This window comes from Suncus etruscus, chromosome 15 (assembly GCF_024139225.1).
Source record: "Suncus etruscus isolate mSunEtr1 chromosome 15, mSunEtr1.pri.cur, whole genome shotgun sequence".
NCBI classification, from domain to species: Eukaryota; Metazoa; Chordata; class Mammalia; order Eulipotyphla; family Soricidae; genus Suncus; species Suncus etruscus.
In genome coordinates, this window is record NC_064862.1 from 59,632,318 (window position 1) to 59,654,990 (window position 22,673).

Consider the following 22,673-nt stretch of genomic DNA (forward strand, 5'->3'; position numbering starts at 1 on the left):
GGTTCGATCCCCCGGCGTCCCATATGGTCCCAAGCCAGGGGCGATTTCTGAGCACAGCCAGGAGTAACCCCTGAGCATCAAATGGGTGTGGCTCAAAAACCAAAAAAAAAAAAAAAAAAAGTTAAGCCTGCTGCTTAAGATTTTATGCTGATTCTTTCACATTTTCAGGGTTGGGAAAATAGTTCAACTTGCTGAGCACACCCAGAGGCCCAGGTTTGATCACTGGTGCTGCATGGTTCCTTGAGCACAGATCCAGATCCACACCAAGACCCACTGTGGGTGGTCCAGTTGTCCAACCCCTCCTCACACAGTCTCTTTGCCAAAAAATGATTTCCAAAGAGTAGTCTCATGATGATTCATTTAAGTTTGGTTTTCTTCAATGTACAGTCCCTCAGATTCTCCACTGTCTGAGTTAGGTGGAGACAGGAGAGGCTGGATCAATGAAGCAGAGATGGAGGACTACTAAGACAGCTTTACCCTTTCCTCCCAGTTTGGGCATGTTGTCCCTGTCTCAAGTCAGGAAAGCTGGGGTTGTATATCTGATGTGATGAACTAGCAGTTTGTTTTAAGAATAAAAGGTATTTCAGTGAGGTATTTAATAAAAGGATTTCAATAAATAAAAAAAATAAAAGGTATTCAAGTGAGGAATGAGGGAAGTTTCTAATTTGAATGCCGGTAATGGGGGCAAGGACACATCAGATCTAGTTCGTACTAAGGATAGTTGAGTGCTTGTGAAGTTGGGTATCTTATCTGGAGATTCAGCCAAGTGCTTACAGCAGCCAGGTGTGATTAGTGGCAATGACCCCCTCTTGGGCAACAGTTAGATAATAACCTCAAGAGATTGTGCCCTATCTTGGGGCCGGAGAGATAGCATGAAGGTAAGGCATTTGCCTTGCATGCAGAAGGATAGTGGTTTGAATCCCAGCATCCCATATGGTCCTCCGAGCCTGCCAGAAGTGATTTCTGAGCGTAGAGCCAGGAATAACCCCTGAGCGCAGCCGTGTGACCCCAAAAAACCAAAAACCAAAAAAAAAAAAAAAAATTGTGCCCTATCTCAAGGAATAGTAATAAGGAAAGCAGGTACAGTATCAATAGATTACATGAGGGAGGGGCCATGTCATACCAAACAGTGCTCAGGAGCTATTTCTGGCTCTGTGCTCAAGATTAAGTCCTGTCAGTAACAGTTTTCTTAGCAGTGTTGGGATGGGCGTGTGGGGAGGGGAACTTAATCTAGGATCTCATATATGCAAAACAAGTACTCTACCACTAACTACACTGAACTAGTTCAAGAGATAATGGGATTTTTCAAGAGTACCCAAGTGAGGCCGGAGTAGTGGCGCAAGCGGTAGGGTGTTTCAGGCACTAACCTAGGATGGACCATGGTTCGATCATCCGGGGTCCCCTATATGGTCCTCCAAGTAAGGAGTGATTTCTGAGCGCTGAGCCACGAGTAACCCCTGAGCATCAACGGATGTGGCCCAAAAAGAAAGAAAAAAAAAAAGAGTAGCCAAGTGAAATCTTGTTTATTTTAAGCTAAGTTTCTCTTTCTGGTCACTTCTATAACAGAAGATTGAGCTTAACCTGCAAGTATTAGTTCAAGTAGTGGAAGCAAATGTTTTGGAAGCATTTTTCTCTCATCAGGCTACAAGTACACTTGAAACAAGTCAATCCTTGGTAGCTAGGGGAGAGATGAGCAGAGGTGACAGCCTCTCTAGTTCAAGTTACTGTTTTAATAATTACATAAAGGAGTTGGAGAGATAGTACAGCAGTAGGGGATTTGCCTTGCATGTGGCTGACCTGGGATGGACCGGGTTCAACTTCCAGTATCCCATTTGGTCCCCCAGTCTGCCAGGGGTAATTTCTGGGTGCAGAGCCAGGAGTAACCCCGAGCACTGCTGGGTTGGCCCAAAAACAACCAATCAATCAAGTTTTTAAAAAAATTACATTAAATCTATCTTATTTTTAAGGGGCCGAGAGATAGCATGGAGGTAAGGCGTTTGCCTTTTATGCAGAAGGACGGTGGTTCGAACCCTGGCATCCCATATGGTCCCCTGAGCCTGCCAGGAGCAATTTCTGAGTGAGGAGCCAGGAATGACCTCTGAGCACTGTTGGGTGTGATCCAAAAAAAAAAAAAAAATCTTATTTTTTTATTGCTGGAGCAATAGCGCAGCGGTAGGGTGTTTGCCTTGCATGCAGCCAATACAGGACGGACCCTGGTTCGAATCCCAGTATCATCCCATATGGTCCTCCGAGCCTACCAGGAGCAACTTCTGAGCGTAGAGTTGGGATTAACTACTGAGCACCGTAGCCGGGTGTGACCAAAAGAACAAAAACAAAACAAAAAGTCTTAGGGCAGGAGGAATAGCACAGCTGGTAGGGCATTTGCCTTGCACGCAGCCAACCCAGTTTGAACTCAGTATCCCATATGGTCCCCCAAACCTGCCCGGCTTGATCCTAAAACAAACAAACAAAAAATATCTTAGGTATAAAAGGTAATTGCAAAATAATACAGTTTACATCAATTTGAAAAAAAAAACAAAACACAACAACTTTTCGGGGAAGAGTTTGGGCCATACCTGGAGATGTTTAGGGGACTATGCGATGGATACCAGGAATTGAACTCTGCCCTTATGGTGCAATATGGACTCAGTCCATTGAGCTAGTTATCTAGCCCTCAAAATACTTTTAAGCATATAGTTACAAAAATGAAAACTGTAGGACTAGAACTGACAATTGACAGGTTTTCAGAGATTTTGAAGGTCTGATCTCTATACCAATTATTATTTGGTTTTTGGGTTACACCTGGCAGCACTCAGAGGTTACCTGGCTCTATGCTCAAAATCGCTCCCAGCATATGGTATGCTGGGATTCAAAGCACCGTCTTTCTGCATGCAAGGCAAATGCCTTATCTTTATGCTATCTCTCTGGCCCCTCTATACCTACCATATTATTGTTCTATAAGCTGTGTAAAAGTGCCATGCACATATAAGTAGGCAAACACAAAAGGGGACTAAATGAATGACACTGGCTACCTTGGCAACCTTGGCTTGGCAGGTGCACAAGAAATTTAGTTTTTGAGGGGCCAGAGCAATAGCACAGTGGGTAGGACATTTGCCTTGCATGGGGACAAACCAGGTCTAATCTCCAGCATCTATGGTTCCGAGCCTGCCAGAAGTGACTCTTGAGTGGATCCAGGAGTAATCCCTGAGCACAACTGGATGTAGGCCCCAAACCAAATAAAATATTGTCCAAAAAAATATGGGGGGGGGGGGCGGCAGAAAGATAGCACAGCCATAGGGTGTTTGTCTTGCATGCAGCCAATCCAAGACGAATGGTGGTTCGAATCCCAGCATCTCATATGGTCCCCCATGCACGCCAGGAGCAGATTTCTGAGCACAGAGCCAGGAGTAATCCCTGAGCATTACTGGATGTGACCCAAAAACCAAAAAAAAAAAAAAATAGTTTTCTATGCTATTTAAATCATATAGAGTATATTCTGCTAGGTTGTACAAAACGTGAACAACTTCCATGCCCAATATTTAAATATTTATCCATCTAGCAGTAGAACAATTCTCAGGTAAGGGGGGAGGAGAAACCTTTTTCAAGATGTGAACAATGTTGTTCTCCCCCCTCCCTGACCCACCCCCACCACTGAAAAGAGGAGTCAAGGGGCCTCATTGCAACACTCATTTTTATATAAATATCCGCAAGTCATGTTACAGAATAAGCCCCACCGGGGAAAAAGTCAATGTTCTGATCTTGTTAAACTGACCCCTGCCTTCTGCCTTCTAGATTAGGCCCCAGCCGGGGGCACCTAATGCTTTGGGAAGGCTGGGGCTGCTGCCATGAGGCTGCTAGAGAAGCTGCCTGTGAGTTCCACCCCGGGCCGACCCCCTTCTTTGGTGTGTGGTACATGGTGACCTTCTCTGGCCCTCTCTTAGCCTGGGGCAGGATTTGGGGGAACAGGTTTTCAAGGACAGGACCCAGAAGTCCTGGGGGCACTTGGAAATGGAGTGGGGGGACTAAGCCACTAAGAGGTGGAATCAAGCTTAGAGGTTGAGCCTTTTGGGGATGGGAGACACAGAGGTAACAGGAACAAGTGGGGGAGAGAAGACCTGGGTTCTCAGCCAAGCAGGACTATCTGCCCTTCTGACCAGCCAGCCAGGTACTCAGGTCCCTTTCCCTTTTGGTCCGTCTCCTGCTGGACCCCATAGTCAGGGATAAGCCCTGGGTTCCTGTCTCCTCAGCTCTTCCCCCTATCAGCATTCCCCTTCCCCCAACAGAGAGGCCAGAGGCTAGGAACACAGCACCAGTGTGAGGATTTAATTAACCAGGAAGGGGGATTATAGGGTGGGGGCACCCCTGTAAAAATGTACAAAAGGTCTGGAGGGATATGTGGAAGGGGAGATAAATATGTACATGGAACCCCCCTTCCTTTTAGCCCCTCCTTCCCCAGCCCTGAGAGGGCATGAGGACTTGGGTGGTGGGTGAGGGAGAGGGGGGCACTTTGGCCTCTGGCTTAATGAGCCCTTGGGGAAGCAGGCCAAGGGCCTAGGGGCCCTCAGATGGGAGTTGATCAGGTATCCCAGATCATGAACTTTGACCTCTAGTAACCCCCCCTCAAGTATACTCACATTTCTTTCTCTCCCTCTCTCACACACTCATACCCACACACCCAGAGCCACACAGCCACACACACACTCTCTTTCTCTAGACTTATAATTGCTGCCCTCCCATTGACCCCAAGATCCATCTGATGCTTTATCTCAAGGGGGTTGGGAATTCTGCTCCCCGGTTTCATGACCCTAGAGGTGGCTGATAAGGTCATGACCTTATGCCCTCCAGCCCTGGCTTAAAATCTTAGCTCTAGGATCTTGTCAAACAGAAAGGGGGTGGAGCTTTGCCCCTGCCCCTCCCCTTCTCTCACCTGTCAGCCCGGGCTGGGCCAGGGGCCCTAGGTGGGGAACTGGGCCTGGGAGCGGGCACAAGTGGAGGTGGTGCCCCTAAAAGGGCTCCTGGTGGGGTCTTACTGAGAAGGTGTGGGGTTCCTGGGGCTGCAGTAGGTGGTGGTGGAGGAGCCAAGCGGCTGTAGAGCAGGGGATGGGTAGGCTCTAGACCATAGAGGCGGGCAGCAGCCACAGCCCCTGGTCCAGTCAGCTCCTCACCCGCCTCATAGAAGCGAGGTGGTCTGGCAAGGCGAGGTGGGCCTGCCAACCAGGCTGGCTCCAGGAAGCCAGCACAGCGCTCCGGAGGACTAGGGCCCAGAAAGGGTGGTGGCCGAGGCCTCTCAAACAGTAGGTGAAGGCCTTGAGGCCCAGTGGTGGCGGCAGCGGCGGCGGCAGCAGCAGCGGCAGCGGCAGCAGCGGCGGCGGCAGCGGCAGCAGCAGCCTCCTCCTTCCTCTCCTCCTTTACCCGCACTGATTCCTTGGCTGGCCTGGCCCCTTCCTCAACAGCTCGGGTCTTAGGAGTAGCAGGAGAAACTCGGAGCTGGGGCCTTGAGAAGGGAAGGTCCCTGGGGAAGTAGGTATTAGGGGAAAGGGGAGACAAAGACACACTGAAGAGATGAGATAAGACTGAGGACTGTGGGGGTGGGGGGTGGGGTACTGCCGAGTGGGCATGCAGGAATACCTGTCCTTCTCCTCCTTGGTGATTGAGGGCTCCCTCCGCTCCACAGGCCGCTCCTTATCTGAACCTGGTGTCCGAGCAGCCTCAGGAGGCCGGACCCAGGCTGGAAAGGCCAGAGGACTTCGGTGAAGGCGGCCCCACGGGTCTGGGGGGGAAGCGAAGGCTGGTGGGGCCCCTGGGCTTTCTTTCTGAGTAAAGACGGCGCCAGAGTCTAGACAGAAGGCAAAAGAGTCACCGGGTGTGGCCCAAAAACCAAAAACCAAAAAAAAAAGGCAAAGGAAAGAGTGACAGGATATAGGAGTAGAAAGTTCCCTCCACTCTACATCCCCACTCCACTTGACCCCCTAGCCCATTCCATTGAAGCACTCACTGAAGGTGGGGCTGCCCAGGCCACCAAAGGCCCCATTGGAGAGAGCAGCCAAGGAGGCGAAGCTTGTGGGACGCCCAAAGGGATCTGTGGGAGAGAAACAGCATTAAGTCAGAGCATTTGGAAGCCAATTCTGAGTAGGGACCAAAACTGGCAGAAAAAGAGGCAAATCAGGAAGCAGCTCTGAAGCCTTTGGCCATTTTTTTCAGTAACCATGTGCTGAGATCCTTCTTGGTGTAGCTTTTTGTTTTTTTGCTTTTTTTTTTGTTTGTTTGGTTTTTGGGCCACACCCAGCGGTGCTCAGGGGTTACTCCTGGCTGTCTGCTCAGAAATAGCTCTTGGCAGGCACGGACCATATGGGACACCGGGATTTGAAACAACCACCTTTGGTACTGGATCGGCTGCTTGCAAGGCAAACGCCGCTGTGCTATCTCTCCGGGTCTTTGGTGTAGCTACTTAAGAACCTGAGCATGGGGCCGGGCGGTGGCGCTAAAGGTAAGGTGCCTGCCTTGCCTGCGCTAGCCTTGGACGGGCCGCGGTTAGATCCCCCGGTGTCCCATATGGTCCCCCAAGCCAGGAGCAACTTCTGAGCACATAGTCAGGAGTAACCCCTGAGCGTTACCAGGTGTGGCCCAAAAACAAAAACAAAAACAAAAAAAGAACCTGAGCATGATATATGCATCATGCATTTAGACTCATAATAACCCTTAGTAGACAGAATCATTACCACTTAAAGGTGATAAAACAGGCTCAGAGATGTAAAGTTATTTGCTAAGGGTCATCTAGCCAGAGTATACTCCCACCCCAGGATCGTTCTAACTCTAAAGATCAAGTTCTTCCTGATTACCTTCACACCAGCCAACCACTTATCTGGAAACATGCTGGCTACCCTTAACCTGACATGAGGGCCTTCTCAGTCCAGAGCTGATGTCACATATGTCATAGAGCCTGTCAGTCACAAGTAACCTCTCCTGCTGAAGTTACCTTACAATTTCCTCTGGGAACATTTTCCCCTATGCCATCAGGCTCAAATCTTCTATGTCCTTTCAATTCTGGATTTAATCTCTGAAGAAGCACATCACAATCACTAAGAATCAGTAAGCAGGCTCTCCCGTGGCCGGTACAGCCTTTCTCCACATGGCACACTATCCTAGCCCTGGCTATTTGCAGAGCAGGACAATTTACTCTGTCCTTTCCTATGCTATTTCATAGTTGATGAAATCAAGATTCAGAAAACTAGAGGGACCAGAAAGATAAGCACAGCAGTAGGGCATAGCCTTGAACGTGGCCAACCTGGGACAGATCCAGATTCGATCCCTGGCATCCTGTATGGTCCCCTGAGCCTGCCATGAGCAATTTCTGAGCGCAGAGCCAGGAGTAAACCCAAAAAAAGAAAGCTAGAGAATTGCCCAAGATCACAGACTCCCCTATTCTAGCAGCCTCTCAGACCTGTTTCCATCCTCTGCTTAAGAAATCCTAAAAATCAGGGGCATGACCTGGGATGTCCAAAATGCCACTGACTCTTACCAATGTGGGTGCTGGGGCTCAGGAAGGGTCCGTGGGCTCCGGTAGCTGCCGTGAAAGGGTTGGCTGCAGCGTGGACGGCACCTGGGGCAGAGAGGTGGGAGATTCTGATGAGACTGAGTGTGCACAGATAGGCCTAGAGCTCTAGAAAGAGAACCCCAGGCTCCAACAGAGCTAGCCAAACTCACCAGTCGCAGTGAAGAGGGAGGCCGGGTGGGAGAGCTCCTGCCCAGGGGGCAGGGCCCCATAGGGACCCGGAAGGCAGGGCAGGAGATCATTCCGAAAGTCAAGCTTGTGGGAGTCACCCTGCATGAGACAGGGAGAGTGCAGTCAGGTTTGGACCTATTTTCGCTCTTCCACCCCTTAAGGGCTGACCAAAAATGGGGCTTGAGCACTTATTCTCTGCTTCTAAAAGATTTTTGTGTCCCCACAAACTTAGCCAGACAACCCAGTGCTCTTGGAGAATTGCTCAGGTATTCATTGGGAATAGGATTCTGGCCAGGATTCTGTCAATGTTGAAGGCAGATCCCTAGAACCCAGGCAGGTCCATTGTCCCCAGTCCTCTAGTCCCAATACCTTCATCTTTTCCTGGTGTCTCAGGATCATGTAAGCCACACGCACATGCATGGCACACCATTTCCCTGGTTTCTGCAGCCCCAAAGGGAAAGAGAAGGAAAGAACATTCACTCAATACCCTTTCCAAATCTAACTCTGGAGCCAGTCTTGCTTTACATACAGCATCCCCATTTATCATTTCTGCAGATGAGGAATAACTAGGATCATTTAAGTCTAAGGAACAGGCTCAGAGAAAAACTGGCCCACCCAAGGTTCAATGGCCAGCTACAGGAAGCCAGTCTGGCTTGCAAGTCTCACATCTGGCTGCCCCCACACTTTGAGTTTCTCACTTAACTCCAATCAAGACCCTCCCCTCCTTCCCTTAGCCGAACACTAATACTAATTGCCCGGTCTCATGCAGCCTGAGGTCTTCACCAAACTCACCCTCAAAGGTGGCCGGAAATGGTCAGGGATCTGGGAATGACAAAGCAGAAATTGGAACCAATTCAAACCTGTTTGCTGACCTAGGCACCTCATTCCACAGCCCCAATGCCCTCCCAAAAACTTCTGAAAGTTCCCTCAAACCTCTGTGTGTCTGTGTCAAGACCTTCCCATCTTCCCCACTCTGGGCATCTCCTTCCAGTACCAAGTTTCTAAGCTGTGCTCCTAAAAAGGGCCTACTAGGTTTTTGGGTCACACCCGGCAGCACTCAGGGGTTACTCCTGGCTCTGTGCTCAGAAATCGTTTCTGGCAGACTCAGGGAACCATATGGGATGCCAGGGATGGAACCTGGGTCTGTCCTGGGTCGTGTGCATGCAAGGCAAATGCCTTACCGCTGTGCTATATTGCTCTGGCCCCTTGTTTCTTTTCCCTTTTTTTCTTTGGTTTTTGGGTCACACCTAGCAGCGCTCAGGGATTACTCCGGCCCCCAAATAAATTTCTTTAGGAAAAAAAAAGCCTTTACAGGCTTAAAAATTCTGATCTGGGGCCGGAGAGATGGCATGGAGGTAGGTCATTTGCCTTGCATGCAAAAGGACGGTGGTTCGAATCCCAGCAACCCATATGGTCCCCCCCCAAGCCTGCCAGGAGCAATTTCTGAGCATTGAGCCAGGAGTAACCCCTGAGCACTGCCGGGTGTGACCCAAAAACCACAAAAATAAATAAATAAATAAAATAAAATAAAATAAAATAAAAAAAGAAAGAAAAATTCTGATTTGTTCTATCTTTTAGGAAATATATCCTGTGCTTTTCCCAGAGTCCTGGGCACTAAATCTAAAGCTGAATCCTGAAGTAGAGAGAAGGAGGTAGTTCTGGTTCCTATTCTATTTTAGGGACAGTACCTCCTTGTATACCTCCTGGTTTGAGATCAGTTGAAAAGAAAAAAAAAGGGGGGGGGGGAGGGCTCTGAGACAGAAACAATTCAAAAAAAAGTTTTTTGTTTCTGGAAAAAAATTAAAAATTTCTATTTCTCGTGTCTGGGAAATACTCCTGTTTGCAGAAATTCATTCTCAAATTTTTTTTTTTGTTTTGTTTTTGGATCACACCCAGCAGCGCTCAGGGTTACTCCTGGCTCTATGCTCAGAAATTGCTCCTGGCAGTTCAGGGGACCATATGGGATGCCGGGATTCGAACCACCGAACTTCTACATGCAAGGCAAACACTTTATCTCCATGCTATCTCTCCGGCCCCACAAGGAGCAATTTCTGAGCACTGAGGCATGAGTAATTCCTGAGTGTCACTAGGTGTTTTGTTTTGTACAAAAAAAAAAAAAAAGAGTAGCCAAGTGAAATCTTGTTTATTTTAAGCTAAGTTTAAGTTTCTCCTCCATCCTTCTGCATGCAAGGCAAACGCCTTACCTCCAAGCTAACTCTCTGGCCCCAGAAATCTATTCTCAAAGACAGCTCTGACAATATATTAAAGGGAGGGATGAGTGGTTCATTTTTGTTTTTGAGCCACACCTGTTGACGCTTAGGGGTTACTCCTGGCTATGCACTCAAGAATCACTCCTGGCTATGCACTCAAGAATCACTCCTGGCTATGCACTCAAGAATCACTCCTGGTTTAGGGGGCCATATGGATGCCGGGGGATTGAACCATAGTAGTCCTAGGTTAGCGCGTGCAAGGCAAAAGCCCTATCACTTGTGCCATCGCTCTGGACCAGAGTGGTTCATTCTTTTTTTTTTTTTTTTTTTGGTTTTTGGGCCACACCCAGCAATGCTCAGGGGTTACTCCTGGCTCTGTGCTCAGAAATAGCTCCTGGCAGGCACGGGGGACCATGTGGGACACCAGGATTCGAACCAACCACCTTTGGTCCTGGATCCGCTGTTTGCAAGGCGAACGCCGCTGTGCTATCTCTCCGGGCCCGAGTGGTTCATTCTTAAGTAAACCCTGCTCTCCATCAACAGATTTTCCAGCTCCCATAAAAACTGCCTGGCCCCCTCACCTGTGTTCCCTTTTGGGGAAGCCCGCTCGGCATTGGCCCCAGTCGTGGTGGCAGCTCAGGGTTCGTGCTCTGGGAAAGGGGAGTGGAGGGATCAGTCAGGACAGCTGGCACCAGGCATAAAAGGGTTCTAGAATCAAAATGGGTCTGGGACAGGAAAGGAAGTTGGCTTTGGAGAAATTTATGTCCAGAAAGGGAGGGAAGAGGCTGGGGAAGGTTTTAGGGAGCAGGAAGAAGGTACATCTGGGATGTCTGGGTTTGTATTGGGAGGGGGTGGTATAGTGTCTGGATCCAGAGCTCACCTTGGGCTGGAAGGCGCCCTGCAGGGAGCCAAAGGAGACAGCTGGCGGGAGGCCCGGAGGCAGGCCGGGCACTGCGGGAGGGAAGGCCGTATACGGCTGTGGAGAGAAGGGGACTAGTCCAAGCTGGTGGTACTATTTGGTCTGCCCAATAGGCCTCTGGGTCTTCACCCTAGAGCCCATTCAAAGAGCTGTACCAGGCTTTCCCAGGTTTACGTACTTATTTGCCAAACTAAAGACTGGAACCCCAACAGTCAAGGGCTACAAGCATTGAGGCATCCATGCCCACATTTCATACATGTGTGTCCACACACACTCACATTATGCCGGAAAAGGCCTTCCATCTTTCCTGGATATTTCTCAAACTAGGGAAGAGAAGGGAAAAGTAAGCTGCCAAGCAATGACCCAGAGCTTCCCCTGGAAGCCATGCCCTCCCCTGCAGGTCTCTGAGCCTGATCACTGGCCCAGCAAGAAGCTCACCATGTGGGGGCCGTGGGGTGGCAGCAGGCCCGGGGGGTAAGGGGTGAAGTGCTGGTGGGTGTGCTGGTGGGTGTGCTGGTGCTGGTGGTTGTGCTGGTGGAACTGGAAGGCCAGGGGCCGGGCCGAGCCCCCTGCCCCCACCACCTCGGGGCCACCCTGGGCATTCAGGTAGCGAGAGTTCAGGTCCTGGCCGATCAGGTCCTGCTCTGTGGGAGGGGAGGGGAGAAGGCTTTAATATCTCCTGCCACCATGTCAGCCCCCTTGGGCCCAGGTGACTGGTCTTTCCTTCTGGCTTTGAGCCACACCCTCCTCAAACCCTGCTATCTGCTAAGGTCCAGACATCCCAATACTGACCGGGCCCAAGCCCAGATTCTTGGCCCTCCTACCCCCCCCCCCAGCCAGGACCCAAAACTCACCAGAAAGGGCGTTAGCAGCTGAGGCCCCAGGGTGCCCTGGCACCTGCAGCAGGGGTGGGGGTGGGGGCAGGGTGGGGCCAGGGGAGAACAAGGAAGGGTGGTGGGGTGGTGGTGGGGGCCGCAGCCCAGGGGGGGGGAAGCTGTGGGTGGACAAAGGCAGGGGTAGTGAGGGCGTCGGGGGCCGGTGGGTGAGCTGTGCGGACGAGGAGGAGGCAGATGAGGAGGAAGAGGACGAAGAGGATGATGAGGGGGGAGGCTGAGCCACGGGAGGGGCCGGGGCCTTGGGGGGCGGCCGTGAAGAGCTGGGGAGAGAAGTCAGGAGATGAGTGAGGGATTGGGAGGTGCCAGCTCTGACAGGATGGGGTCAGAAGCCTGGATGATACCTTGACCCTGGTTCTCCAACATGGAAGGTGGTAGAACCCTGGCTACAAGATCCCCACCCTTGCCCAAGGAACCCACACCCAACAGTCCCTTCTCCCCTTCTTGGCTCCCACACAGATGCCTGTGACATCTCTGGCCACATAATTCTCCTTTTCTGACTCAAGCACAGCACAAAATGCATCATTCATTATGACACTTAATTTTAACAAGCCACCTGGGTTCCCATTCCAAGACAGAATACAGAGGAAGCTGTATCAAGATGGCTTGGCCTAGAAGTCAGGAGACCTGAATTCTAGACCCATTTCACCATGAACACTCTGGGTGACCTTTAACAAGTCACTGCCCCTCTCTGAGCCTTACTTTTCTCAATAACAAAAAGAATTATAATGGCAGCACCATAAGTAGAACAGCAACTGTAACAGTATAAGTAACTCTTACCCTTTAGTGCACACTTACTGCAGACCAAGTTTTGTCAACTGCTTTACCTGCTAATACAATCTCCAACATTTCACAGCCCCTTTCCAATTCCTGACACATCCATACTACCACCTGTACCACTTCTTTAACTTGACTCTAAGTAAGAACTTAGTAACCCTAAGCAATAGAAATATGTAAAATCATGGGACTGAGGTACTAGCTATATTTTCAAAATCACATAAAGGCTGGAAAAAATATATACATGTAAGATGTGAAGTTATCTCATATATCACTAATGAAGAGCATACACACTTTGGGAAACACTAAATTAACTCATAACTAATCCTCACAGGAGTTTTAGGATAAAGACACTATTATTATTGCATATTACAGAAAGAGGAAAATTAAGGATCAGAGAGTTTAAGTAACCTGTCCAAAAAAAAAATCACATAGCCAGTTGTCAGAACAAGGTTTTGAATATAGGTCTGACTAACACCAAAGCCAGTACTCTACTCTCAAACAATGTCAGCATTTCCCAAAGTATGTTCCATTATTCCTATTCTTTGAAAAGGTTCCTGCCAATGAAAAGAAAAAAGGAAAGAGCAGAAACTAGATTCTTCTGCACATGAACATATAAAGGTTCTGATATATCCTATTGTAACTTATTAAATTTATTTTCCTCCAGTGTCTCTCAAACTTCTATTTTGGGAATCCTTTTTCAAGTTACATTCCACAAATACCATCCAAAATCCCAGCCCAAGGGTTATCACTAAACAGATCTGGTCTTTTCAGACCAGACCAAACCCAAACTACTCACCTGCCAGTGCTGAGGTCCAGGCTGCTGCCATAGGGAGAAGTGCGGAGGCCAAAGGGCGAAACCCGAAGCTGCAGCTGGGGCTGGGATGGAGGTGGCAGACTGGGAGCAGTTGGCAAGGTTGCGGGAGGTGAGACAGGAGGTCGAGGGGCTGGTGGAGGTGGTGGTTCCTTTGGGGGAAAAGGCACTAGCAGCGGGTCGGGCCCAGGGGGCTGTTCCTGGCTCCGCTCCAGGCCCGACACTTTAGGGACTACGGAGAGTTTTGCTTCACAGTTCCCATTGAAGGCGCCAAGAGGGCCAGAGGCTGTGAGGGCAGGATGACAGACATAGTTAGTTGAGGTCCCCATACACCAGGTTTCTCTTCTTTGTCTCCAACTCCAGCCCTTGAGACCAACCTTTGCTGGTTGAGACAGTAAAGGATGGATCGAGGTCATCATCAGAGGCCTGGGGAAAGGGATGGAGACAAGATTAGGTTCTGGCAGGCCAGACCCTCCTCTTCCTTGAGGAAGGCCAATAAGCCTTTGTTGAACTAATAGTGATGCCACGTCTACTCCATTAGCCTAGCAGCTCAGTATTTTCAGACTATGGGCTCAGTGATTAGCAAAAAGGACAGTCACTGAGCCCCCCCCCCAAAAAAAAACAAACAGAAGAACTTGAGTCAGTAACAGTGAAGCATCAGCTAAGCCAAAGTAAAGTCAAATATTATTTGCTACAGGCTCACTGGTCTACATGGCTTACAGTTCTGTTTGGTCCCAAGTGCGAGCAAAAAATAACATTTTTTTTCCCCAACAACAGATGAATGACTAAAGAAACTGTGGTACATATACACAGTGGAATACTATGCAGCCATCAGGAAAAAATGAAGTCATGAAATTTTCCTATACACGGATGAACATGTAAACTATTATGCTGAATGAAATATGTCAGAGGGAGAGAGACAGCCACAGAATAGTCTCACTCATTTGTGGGATTTAAAAAATATAAAAGACATTATTGTAATAATACCTAGAGACAATAGAGATAAGGGCTGGAAGGACTGGCTCAAGATCTGAAGCTTACCACAAAGAGTGGTGAGTGCAGTTAGAGAAATAAATACATTACAACTATTGGGACCGGCAAGGTGGCGCTAGAGGTAAGGTGTCTGCCTTGCAAGTGCTAGCCAAGGAAAGACCGCAGTTCAATCCCCCGGCGTCCCATATGGTCCCCCCCAAGCCAGGGGCAATTTCTGAGTGCTTAGCCAGGAGTAACCCCTGAGCATCAAACAGGTGTGACCCGAAAAACAAAAATAAATACATTAACAACTATCAAGACAATGGTAGTGAGAGAAATAGAATGACTGTCTCGAATACAGGCAGGGGGTGAGAGAAGAGGGCAAAGAGAGCACTGGTGGTGGGAAGGTTGCACTGGTGAAGGGGGATGTTCTTTTCTATAATTGAAATCTAACACAAACATGTTTGTAGGGGCCGGGAAGGTGGCGCTAGAGGTAAGGTGTCTGCCTTGTAAGCGCTAGCCAAGGATCAGGACTGCGGTTCGATCCCCCGGCGTCCCATATGGTCCCCCCCCAAGCCAGGGGCGATTTCTGAGCGCATAGCCAGGAGTAACCCCTGAGCATCACACGGGTGTGGCCCAAAAACCAAAAAAAAAAACAAAAACCATGTTTGTAATTAAAATGCTTAAATACATTTAGTATAAAATTTTCTTTGACAATATTTGTTAATATTTAGACTCCTCAAAAAAACTCACATGTGCATTTTCTTGAGAATGGGCCAGTCCTACATGGCAAAAATTAGCTCAATCTTTGGCTGTTGGGAATAATGGGGAGTAGTGGTTCAAGTTACAGCTGGACTATACTTTTCTCATTTGTTTGGTTTTTGGCCGCACCCTGTGATGCTCAGGACTTACTCCTGGTTCAGAACTCAGGGATCACTTCTAGAGGTGCGTGTGGGGAGGGCATATGGGATGCCAGAGACAGAACCTGGATTGAACAAGGCAAGCCCCCTACCCACTATCCCTCTAGCCACAACTGGAGGGTACTTACTTATGAAGAAGGTTTTTCTGTTTTAGCCCCTATACTCTCTCCAACTCTTGTTTAAAATTTTTTGGTTTTGTGTTTTGGGCCATATCCAGTGGTGCATAGAAGTTCCTCCTGTCTCTGCACTCAGGAATCACTCCTGGCAGGTTCTGGGACCATATGGTATGCCAGGGCTCAAAGTGAGGTGGCTGTATTCAAAGCAAGCAACCTAACTACTGTACTATCTCTATAGCCCTTCCCCACTCCATTTTAAATGGATAAGAATTCTGGTTCACTAGTCCCTGTCTAACTACCCACCCCAACCCCTCAAATGAAAATGGAAGCCTGGAATATATACATGTGAGGCATATATTCTATCACAGAGCCCCATCCCTGGCCCCCAAAGCTAACCTTTTTGTTTTTTTGTTATTGTGTTTTTGTTTGGGGGTGTGGGGGTGTCACACCCAGCAGCACTCAGGGGTTACTCCTGGCTCTACTCTACAGAAATCGTTCCTGGCTGGCCCCAGGGGACTATATAGGATTCGAACCACCGTCCTTCTGCATGCAAGGCAAACACCCTACCTCCATGCTATCTCTCCAGCCCCTAAGCTAACCTTTTTTTTTTTTTTTTTTTTTGGTTTTTGGGTCACACCCAGCGGTGCGGGCCCCTAAGCTAACCTTTTCAACTAAAATTTGACATATATAAGAAAGTACAAATTCAGTTACAAGAGTAGAATGAATACAAACGACTACTATCATAGCGAAGAAAATAAACTATTAGGAAACATTAATTTCAAAGCAAGCAAACCAGTTCTAATGATAAACTAGGATGAAATTAAAATTGCTTCATAGGTTATGCTTTTTTCTTTTTGGTTTTTGAGCCACACCTGGTGACACTCAGGGGTTACTCCTGGCTATGTGCTCAAAAAAATCGCTCCTGGTTTGGGGGACCATATGGAACATCAGGGATCGAACCCAGGTCCATCCTGAGTCAGCTGCGTGCAAGGCAAACACCCTACTGTTGCACTATCACTCTGGCCCCAATAGATTATATGTTCTTATAGAGACTGTAATGTTCTAGTGTTCTCACTCTGTTCCCATGGTTTTCTGCTCATCCCCTAATCTGTAAATTCAGACTGAGGAAGGATAAGCTCAGTTCCCAGCCACTCCAGACTTTTATGCAGAGCCATCAATTTCCAAGAGCTTTAGAAAGGATGGCCACACCAGGGCCTTTCTTCTCAGGTCAACTCTCTCGTCACCCAAATGATTCTACTTAACCTTTCAATCCTTCCTTCACCCTCTTGTTCCACCAAACCTAATCCTGATTCAACCAAGCCCATGTTTCCCACACAAGGATAGGTTCTGCTGTCAGAAGTTCATTTCACATAACATTCCACTCTCCCACCCAAGAAGTTACAGCCCCACTCACCCTCTCGTCCAGATCACTTTCTGCATCACACTAGGGAGGAGAGACAAAGGTGTCACAAAAAGGAAGAGCCAAGGTCAAGAGGGGACTTTCCAAGGGAGAGAAGAGGGCCTACACAAGTAAATTGTACTTACTATATATCCAGCTTCCAGAGAGTGCCGAGAGGAGGCCTGAGAAAGACCAGAGTCCAGAGGTAAGGAAGGGTGATAGGCAGGGCTTTTGTGCAAAGTCCCGCAAGGAACTCGGCCTCTCTCTCGATCTCTTTCCAGCAGTTCCTCCTGCTCCAGCCACTTCCCAAATACAGTAGGTTCTCACATCTCAGTGCCTCTGCCCAGAACTACTTTGACGTCCTTTTCTTCTCAGAAAAGTTCTGTCTTTGAAGGCTGACTAACTAAAAACCTAGGGGGCTTTCCCTCACCACAGCCCTCCCATCCCCCAGACACAATGGGCAGCTTCCCCTACAGCGTTTCTGCAGCATCTCCCAGATCTCAGGGCTGGGCAACTCCTGGGCATCAGCTCTGGCTATCTGCTCTGACTATTTCCTGCTCAGCGCCTACTACACCTTGATGACAGGACAGTGGTCACATCTCCGTCAGGTGTGATTCAACTCAACCCCGTGGTTCTGTCCCCGACTCCCCTGCAGGCTCCAATCTCTTTCTGCTTCCTCTGGGGCCACCAGTGCGCTGCGACGGCATTCCACCGGCGAACTACAAGGGTCTGGGCCAGACTCACCTCCTTCCTTCGCCGTTTATTGGGCCATTTTCGTGCCCGATCCCCAGAGGGCCGGCCAGGCTCCCGGTCCGAGCTGTCCCCTGGCTCCCCAGTGGCCCCGCTGGAGCCCCCCCTCTTCCGCTTTCCAGAATGCTTCAGCCGATGTTCCAGTCGTTCCGGGGGCTGGAGCGACGCGTCCTTCTGCGGGAGAAGAGGAGGGGAAGGCCTGGGCCTCTCTCTCTGGGTGACAAGGCCGTCGGCAACCGGCTGGTCCCTGGATACTCCGCTCCCTCCTCCCACCCAGGGTGTGGCAGAAGCCCGGCCCGAGGAGCCGGTTGCTCTGGTTTGGGGTGCCAGCATTCCCCCCTCCACTCCACCCACTCGCGGCACCCCACCTGCTCCCCACCCCGCGGGAGCCCCCCAGAGCGGGCCCCGAGCCCTGGGGCCGCACCTGCAAGGCCTCGAGGCTGGCGAAGCTGGCGATGGCGAAGCCATCGATCAAGTCCTCCTCCTCCTCGTCGTCCTCCTCGGCCTCCTCCTCGGCCTCGCCGTCGTCGGCGCCGCCGTCCTCCTCGTCGTCCTCCTCCTCGCCGCGGCTGCCCGAGCCGGCGGGGCGCTTCCTGGCGCGGGGGCGCGGGGGCCGGGGCCGGGGCCGAGGCCGCCGCCGCCGGGGGCCCCCGGGCCGCTCCCCGGACGAGGCGGACGACCAGGGCCTGGCGGGCGGCGGCGGCGACGACGAGGACGAGGAGCCGCGCGGGGCGGCCAGCAGGGCCCGGGGCGCGTCGCCGCCGGGCCCGCGCCGCCGCCGCTGCTCCCGGTCGCGGTCCCGGCGCGAGCAGCGCCGCCGCCGCCGCTCCCCCTCGGCGGCCCAGCCCGGGCCCGGAGCCGCGGCCGCGGCCGTCTCCATGGCGACCGCCCTCAGCGCCGCATCCGGAGCCGGGGCCGGCCCGGCGGGGTCGCGGTCGCAGGCGCGGCGCGGGCGGCGGCACGGGGACGCGAGGGCCACGGCGGCCCCTTCAGCGCAGGCCCGAGGCCCGGGGAGCCAGCGCCGCCCCCGGGCCGCCCAGCCCGAGGCCGCCCCCCGCGGCCCGCGAAGGCGAAGGCGAAGGCGAAGGCGAGGGCGAGGGCGAGGTCGCGGCGGGGCCCTCGCAGGCGCCCCACCGAGTCCGGCCGGCCCGCTGCGCCGCGCGGTGGCCGCCCCCTGCCAGGGGTCGAGCCCGGTCTCCCGAGCGAGAGGAAGGGCCGCCCCTTTAAAAGGGGCCGAGGGCGCTCGGCCCGACGCGCGCCTCCCCTTTAAGCGGCGTCCGACTCCTCCGGCTCCGAAGGGCCGCCCCTTTAAGGGGCTCCGGGTCCTCCGATCGGCGGGCCGCCCCTTCACGGGCTCCCGGGAGTTCGCGGCGGCTCCTCCAGGCGCTCAGGCGGCCGGACTTAAAGGACTCGTTGGCGACAGGCCCCCCCGCTCGCAGTTCTCCAAGGCGTCTGTCAGTTTCTCTCGGGCGCTGGAAGCGGCTTCCCCTTTAAGGCGGGCGTCCCTCTCCGCCGACTCCAGCGGCCACCCCTTTAAAGCGATTTAAAGGGGCCTAGCTCCGGGCCCAGCGCTGCCGGCCTCCGCCTCGGGTCGCCATGAAAGGCGCGCGGGGGGGCGGGGCCTGGGGGCACCCTCCGAAGGCCCGGATGTGAGGCAACGGTGACGGGGAGCGCCTTTGGCTCCGTCTGCCGACATAAAAGGCTCTTTCTTCCCTCACGTCCGACTCGCGTTCTTCAGGTCTCCCGAAGGGCCGCTGAACCGTGGGGGGAGTTCCGGCGCACTCCGGCGTACTCCACCGTAGTCTCCTTCGGCCTCCGGGGGCCTCCGCTCCGCCAGGACTTCCCTGCCCCTCCTCCCTCTTCCTCCTCGGCCTACGCCTCCTTCCTCTCGCTGCCTCCTCCCACTCTCCGCCCTCACCCCTGCGCAGGCTCCGCCGCTGATTGGCTGAGAGGCGTGCGTCAGGGTGGTGGGCGGGGCCGGAGGTGGGGGTGGGGAATTTACAGCCGCTCTCGGTCTCGGGTTGGGGGCGCGTCACGCTAGCCCCGCCTCCCGCTAAGTCTCGCGACCCGATTGGCTAGAAGTGGCTGCTTGGGGCGGGCTTCCGGATGGGCCCGCCTCTTCCTGCTCGTCACTCATTGGCCCGCCCCTTGACGGCCTCGGAAGGGCGGGTCCACGTCGGGGTTGTAGGGTTCGAGTGAGAGCGGTTGGCCTCTGGGCGGCGCTTGGCCGAGGGCGGCTCCCGCAGGCCGCCGCCGGTTTGGTGTCTCCCTTCCGCCGCCGTCCTTGGCTCAAGGGCCGCCGGGCATGCCGGGCGTGCGCTCGGCGATCCGTCCTGTTCTCTGGCTGGATCTTCATCCCGATTGCCCAGTGGCGTTTGGGTAGCTCGGCCCGAGACGTGCTTGCTTGCTGTTCTGGGACGCGCTTATCGATCAGCTCATGGGGAAAGCGCTGGCCTAGTCGAGTTTAGGGGAAGTCATACTAATGATCATTTTTAAGAATCCACCCTGCAGGGGCCGGAGAGATAGCACGGAGGTAGGGCGTTTGCCTTGCATGCAGAAGGACGGTGGTTCGAGTCTCGGCATCCTATATGGACCCCGGAGCTTGCCAGGAGCGATTTCTGAGCGTAGAGCCAGGAGGAACCCCTGAGCGCCGCAGGGTGTGACCTCAAAACCAAAAGAAATAAAATCCACCCTGCAGAGGCCAGATAGACTATTCAAGTGTTAGAGCACCATGCCTAGCATGTGCGAATTCCCGAGTTCAATTCCAATTGACACGGGAGCACCACACTCAAGCACCAGCTGTAGTCCCTAGCTTTAAAAAAATCTAAAGAAGGTTGGGGAGACATGTCTGCTCAAAAGGTGAACATGCTTTGTTGGCAGGTGGAATTCCCGTATTGGAACTCCAGCAAGTGGCAGTGACGTCCCCAAGAACTTCAAGGAAGTACTGCCCAGCACTACTGATTGTGGCACCCAAAGCACAGTACTATGATACAAATGCACTCTGCATGTGTGTGCAGGACACTTTCTCATATTAACATCTATGGGAATAGAAATTCTTTTAGTGGGGCCAGAGAGATAGCACAGTGGTAGGACATTCGCCTTGCACGCAGCTGACACAGGAAGGACCTGGGTTCGATTTCCAGCATCCCATATGGTCCCCCGAGCCTGCCAGGAGCGATATCTGAACTCATAGCCAAAAGGAACCCCTGAGCGCTGCGGGGTGTGGCTCAAAAACAAAACAAATTTCTGTTTTGTTTTTGTCCACACCTAGCAGCGCTCAGGGATTCCTCCTGGCTCTACGCTCAGGAATCACTCCTGAACCACCATCCTTCTGCATGCAAGGCAAATGCCCTACCTCCATGCTATCTCTCTGGCCCCCAAAACAAACTTTTTAGAGAAGAAAATATTTTTTTTGGGTCACATCCGGCAGCACTTAAGGTTTACTCCTGGCTCTATGCTCAGAAATCACTCTTAGCAGGCTTGGGGGACCATATGGGATGGATTCGAACCAACAAACTTTTGCATGCAAGGCAAACACATTACCTCCATGCTATCTCTCTGGCCCCGAAAATAAATTCTTTTAGTAAGTTCTATTAGCCCCATTTTAAAGTGGGAGGGAGATAGCCCACCAATACTGTTTCCTAACCATGATTTTGACTCAAGAAGTCTATCTCTGGGCCGGAGCAATGGCACAGGCCATAAAGCGTCTGTCTGCCTTGTGAGTGCTAGCCTAAGACGGACCATGGTTTGATCCTCCGGAGTCCTAGGAGACAGTCAGGAGTAACCCTGAGCACCAGGTGTGGCCAAAAAAAAACAAAACAAAATAAAACAAAAAAAAGTTTGAGGCTGTGAGTAGAGTAGCTTATGAATGAGTAGTGCCATTCTGGCATGTCTTCAGTCTGTGATGCCTAGCAAGACAAGTGATGTTTGATCACACAGATGTTAGGTGTGTGGACACCAAACAAGTAATATTGGCTAATTAATTGGACAGCTAATTGGGCTGGATTGTAGGCTTTCTGAATATGTAGGAGGCTCAGGCTAAATTTCAGTCCCCCAGCACTGCCAATCCCTCTGCAACCCTAACCACTGAATAATATGACTCCTTACAATTAATTAAAAAAGTTAAAGCTGGGGCCGAAGAGATAGCATGGAGGTAAGGCGTTTGCCTTTCATGCAGGAGGTCATCGGTTCGAATTCTGGCGTCCCATATGGTCCTCTGTGCCTGCCAGGAGCAATTTCTGAGTCTGGAGCCAGGAATAACCCCTGAGCAATGCCAGGTGTGACCCAAAAACCACACACACACACACACACACAAAGTTAAAGCTAAGAATCTATCTCCCATGCTCGCTTCGGCAGCACATATACTAAAATTGGAACGATACATGGAACGCAGCATGGCCCTTGCGCAAGGATGACACGCAAATTCATGAAGCATTCCATATTTAAAAAAAAAACTCCCACCCAATCCCCACCCCTCAATAAACATATATATGTGTACAACTGAAGTATAGGGCCCTAGTAAGTGCTGTTACCAGAATATGTGTTTCTCAAGGAGCTGGAGAGATAGCACAGCAGTATGGCATTTGCCTTGCATGTAGCTGATCCAAAAGCAAAAAAAAAAAAAAAAAAAAACAAAAAAAGAATGTCTCACAACAAGAATTTGAACCCAGTAAATATGAATGTAAGAAGCACAATTAAAGAATATTGATTTCCAGGGGCATTGCCTTAGACACAGAAGGACAGTGGTTAGAATTCCAGCATCCCATATGGTCCCCCGAGCCTACCAGGAGCAATTTTTGAGCGTGGACCAGGAGTAACCCCCAAGCGCTGCTGGGTATGATCAAAAAACCAAAAACAGGGCCCGGAAAAATAGCACAGCAGTGTTTGCCTTGCAAGCAGCCGATCCAGGACCAAGTGTCAGCTGCATGCAAGGCGTTAACCCCTAGATTCTTCAGCTCTAAATCACTATGCTAATGTGAATTATACATATTGCAAAATGGGGCTAATTCACTTTCAAGTACCTCTGACAGGTTTGGTCAGGGTGATTATAGCTGATTATTCTTAGCTCTTAAATCCAGACACAGGCCCTGGAGAATTCACGGCCCATTTTAATCACAGCATTTCTTGGTTTACTCTAGGACTCTCCTTGATGTCAGCGATTTAAAAGAACTCTGACCATC

General features: G+C 51.3%; 2 protein-coding genes and 1 non-coding gene across 3 annotated transcripts in view; 2 read left to right on the forward strand and 1 right to left on the reverse strand.

Annotated features, from left to right (window-relative positions):
* ZNF689 (zinc finger protein 689) overlaps positions 1–22,673 on the forward strand; it is a 150,872-nt gene that overhangs the window by 65,235 nt on the left and 62,964 nt on the right. The gene's annotated exons all lie outside the window — the stretch shown is intronic.
* Positions 3,674–18,373, reverse strand: FBRS (fibrosin). Its single transcript, XM_049789096.1, has 18 exons — positions 17,918–18,373; positions 17,488–17,667; positions 16,890–16,925; positions 16,759–16,788; positions 13,714–13,762; positions 13,322–13,622; positions 11,707–12,008; positions 11,291–11,496; positions 11,131–11,175; positions 10,814–10,909; positions 10,515–10,583; positions 8,516–8,545; positions 8,093–8,164; positions 7,705–7,822; positions 7,520–7,600; positions 5,996–6,079; positions 5,629–5,836; positions 3,674–5,512 (listed from the first exon to the last, which is right to left on the reverse strand). The coding sequence occupies exons 1-18, from the start codon at positions 18,371–18,373 to the stop codon at positions 4,924–4,926; spliced, it is 2,952 nt and encodes a 983-aa protein (XP_049645053.1). The 3' UTR covers positions 3,674–4,923.
* On the forward strand, positions 21,834–21,939 carry LOC126031819 (U6 spliceosomal RNA). Its single transcript, XR_007503645.1, has one exon. It is a non-coding gene; the product is annotated as a U6 spliceosomal RNA (small nuclear RNA).

Excerpts from the sequence above, each read along its gene's own strand:
- FBRS (XM_049789096.1), bottom strand. The coding sequence starts at position 18,373 with ATGGAGACGGCCGCGGCCGCGGCTCCGGGCCCGGGCTGGGCCGCCGAG. Across the intron at positions 16,789-16,889 it reads CTCTGGAAGCTGGATATATA|TGTGATGCAGAAAGTGATCT; the intron begins GTAAGTACAATT and ends TCTCCTCCCTAG. Across the intron at positions 8,546-10,514 it reads TTCCCCAAAAGGGAACACAG|ATCCCTGACCATTTCCGGCC; the intron begins GTGAGGGGGCCA and ends TGTCATTCCCAG.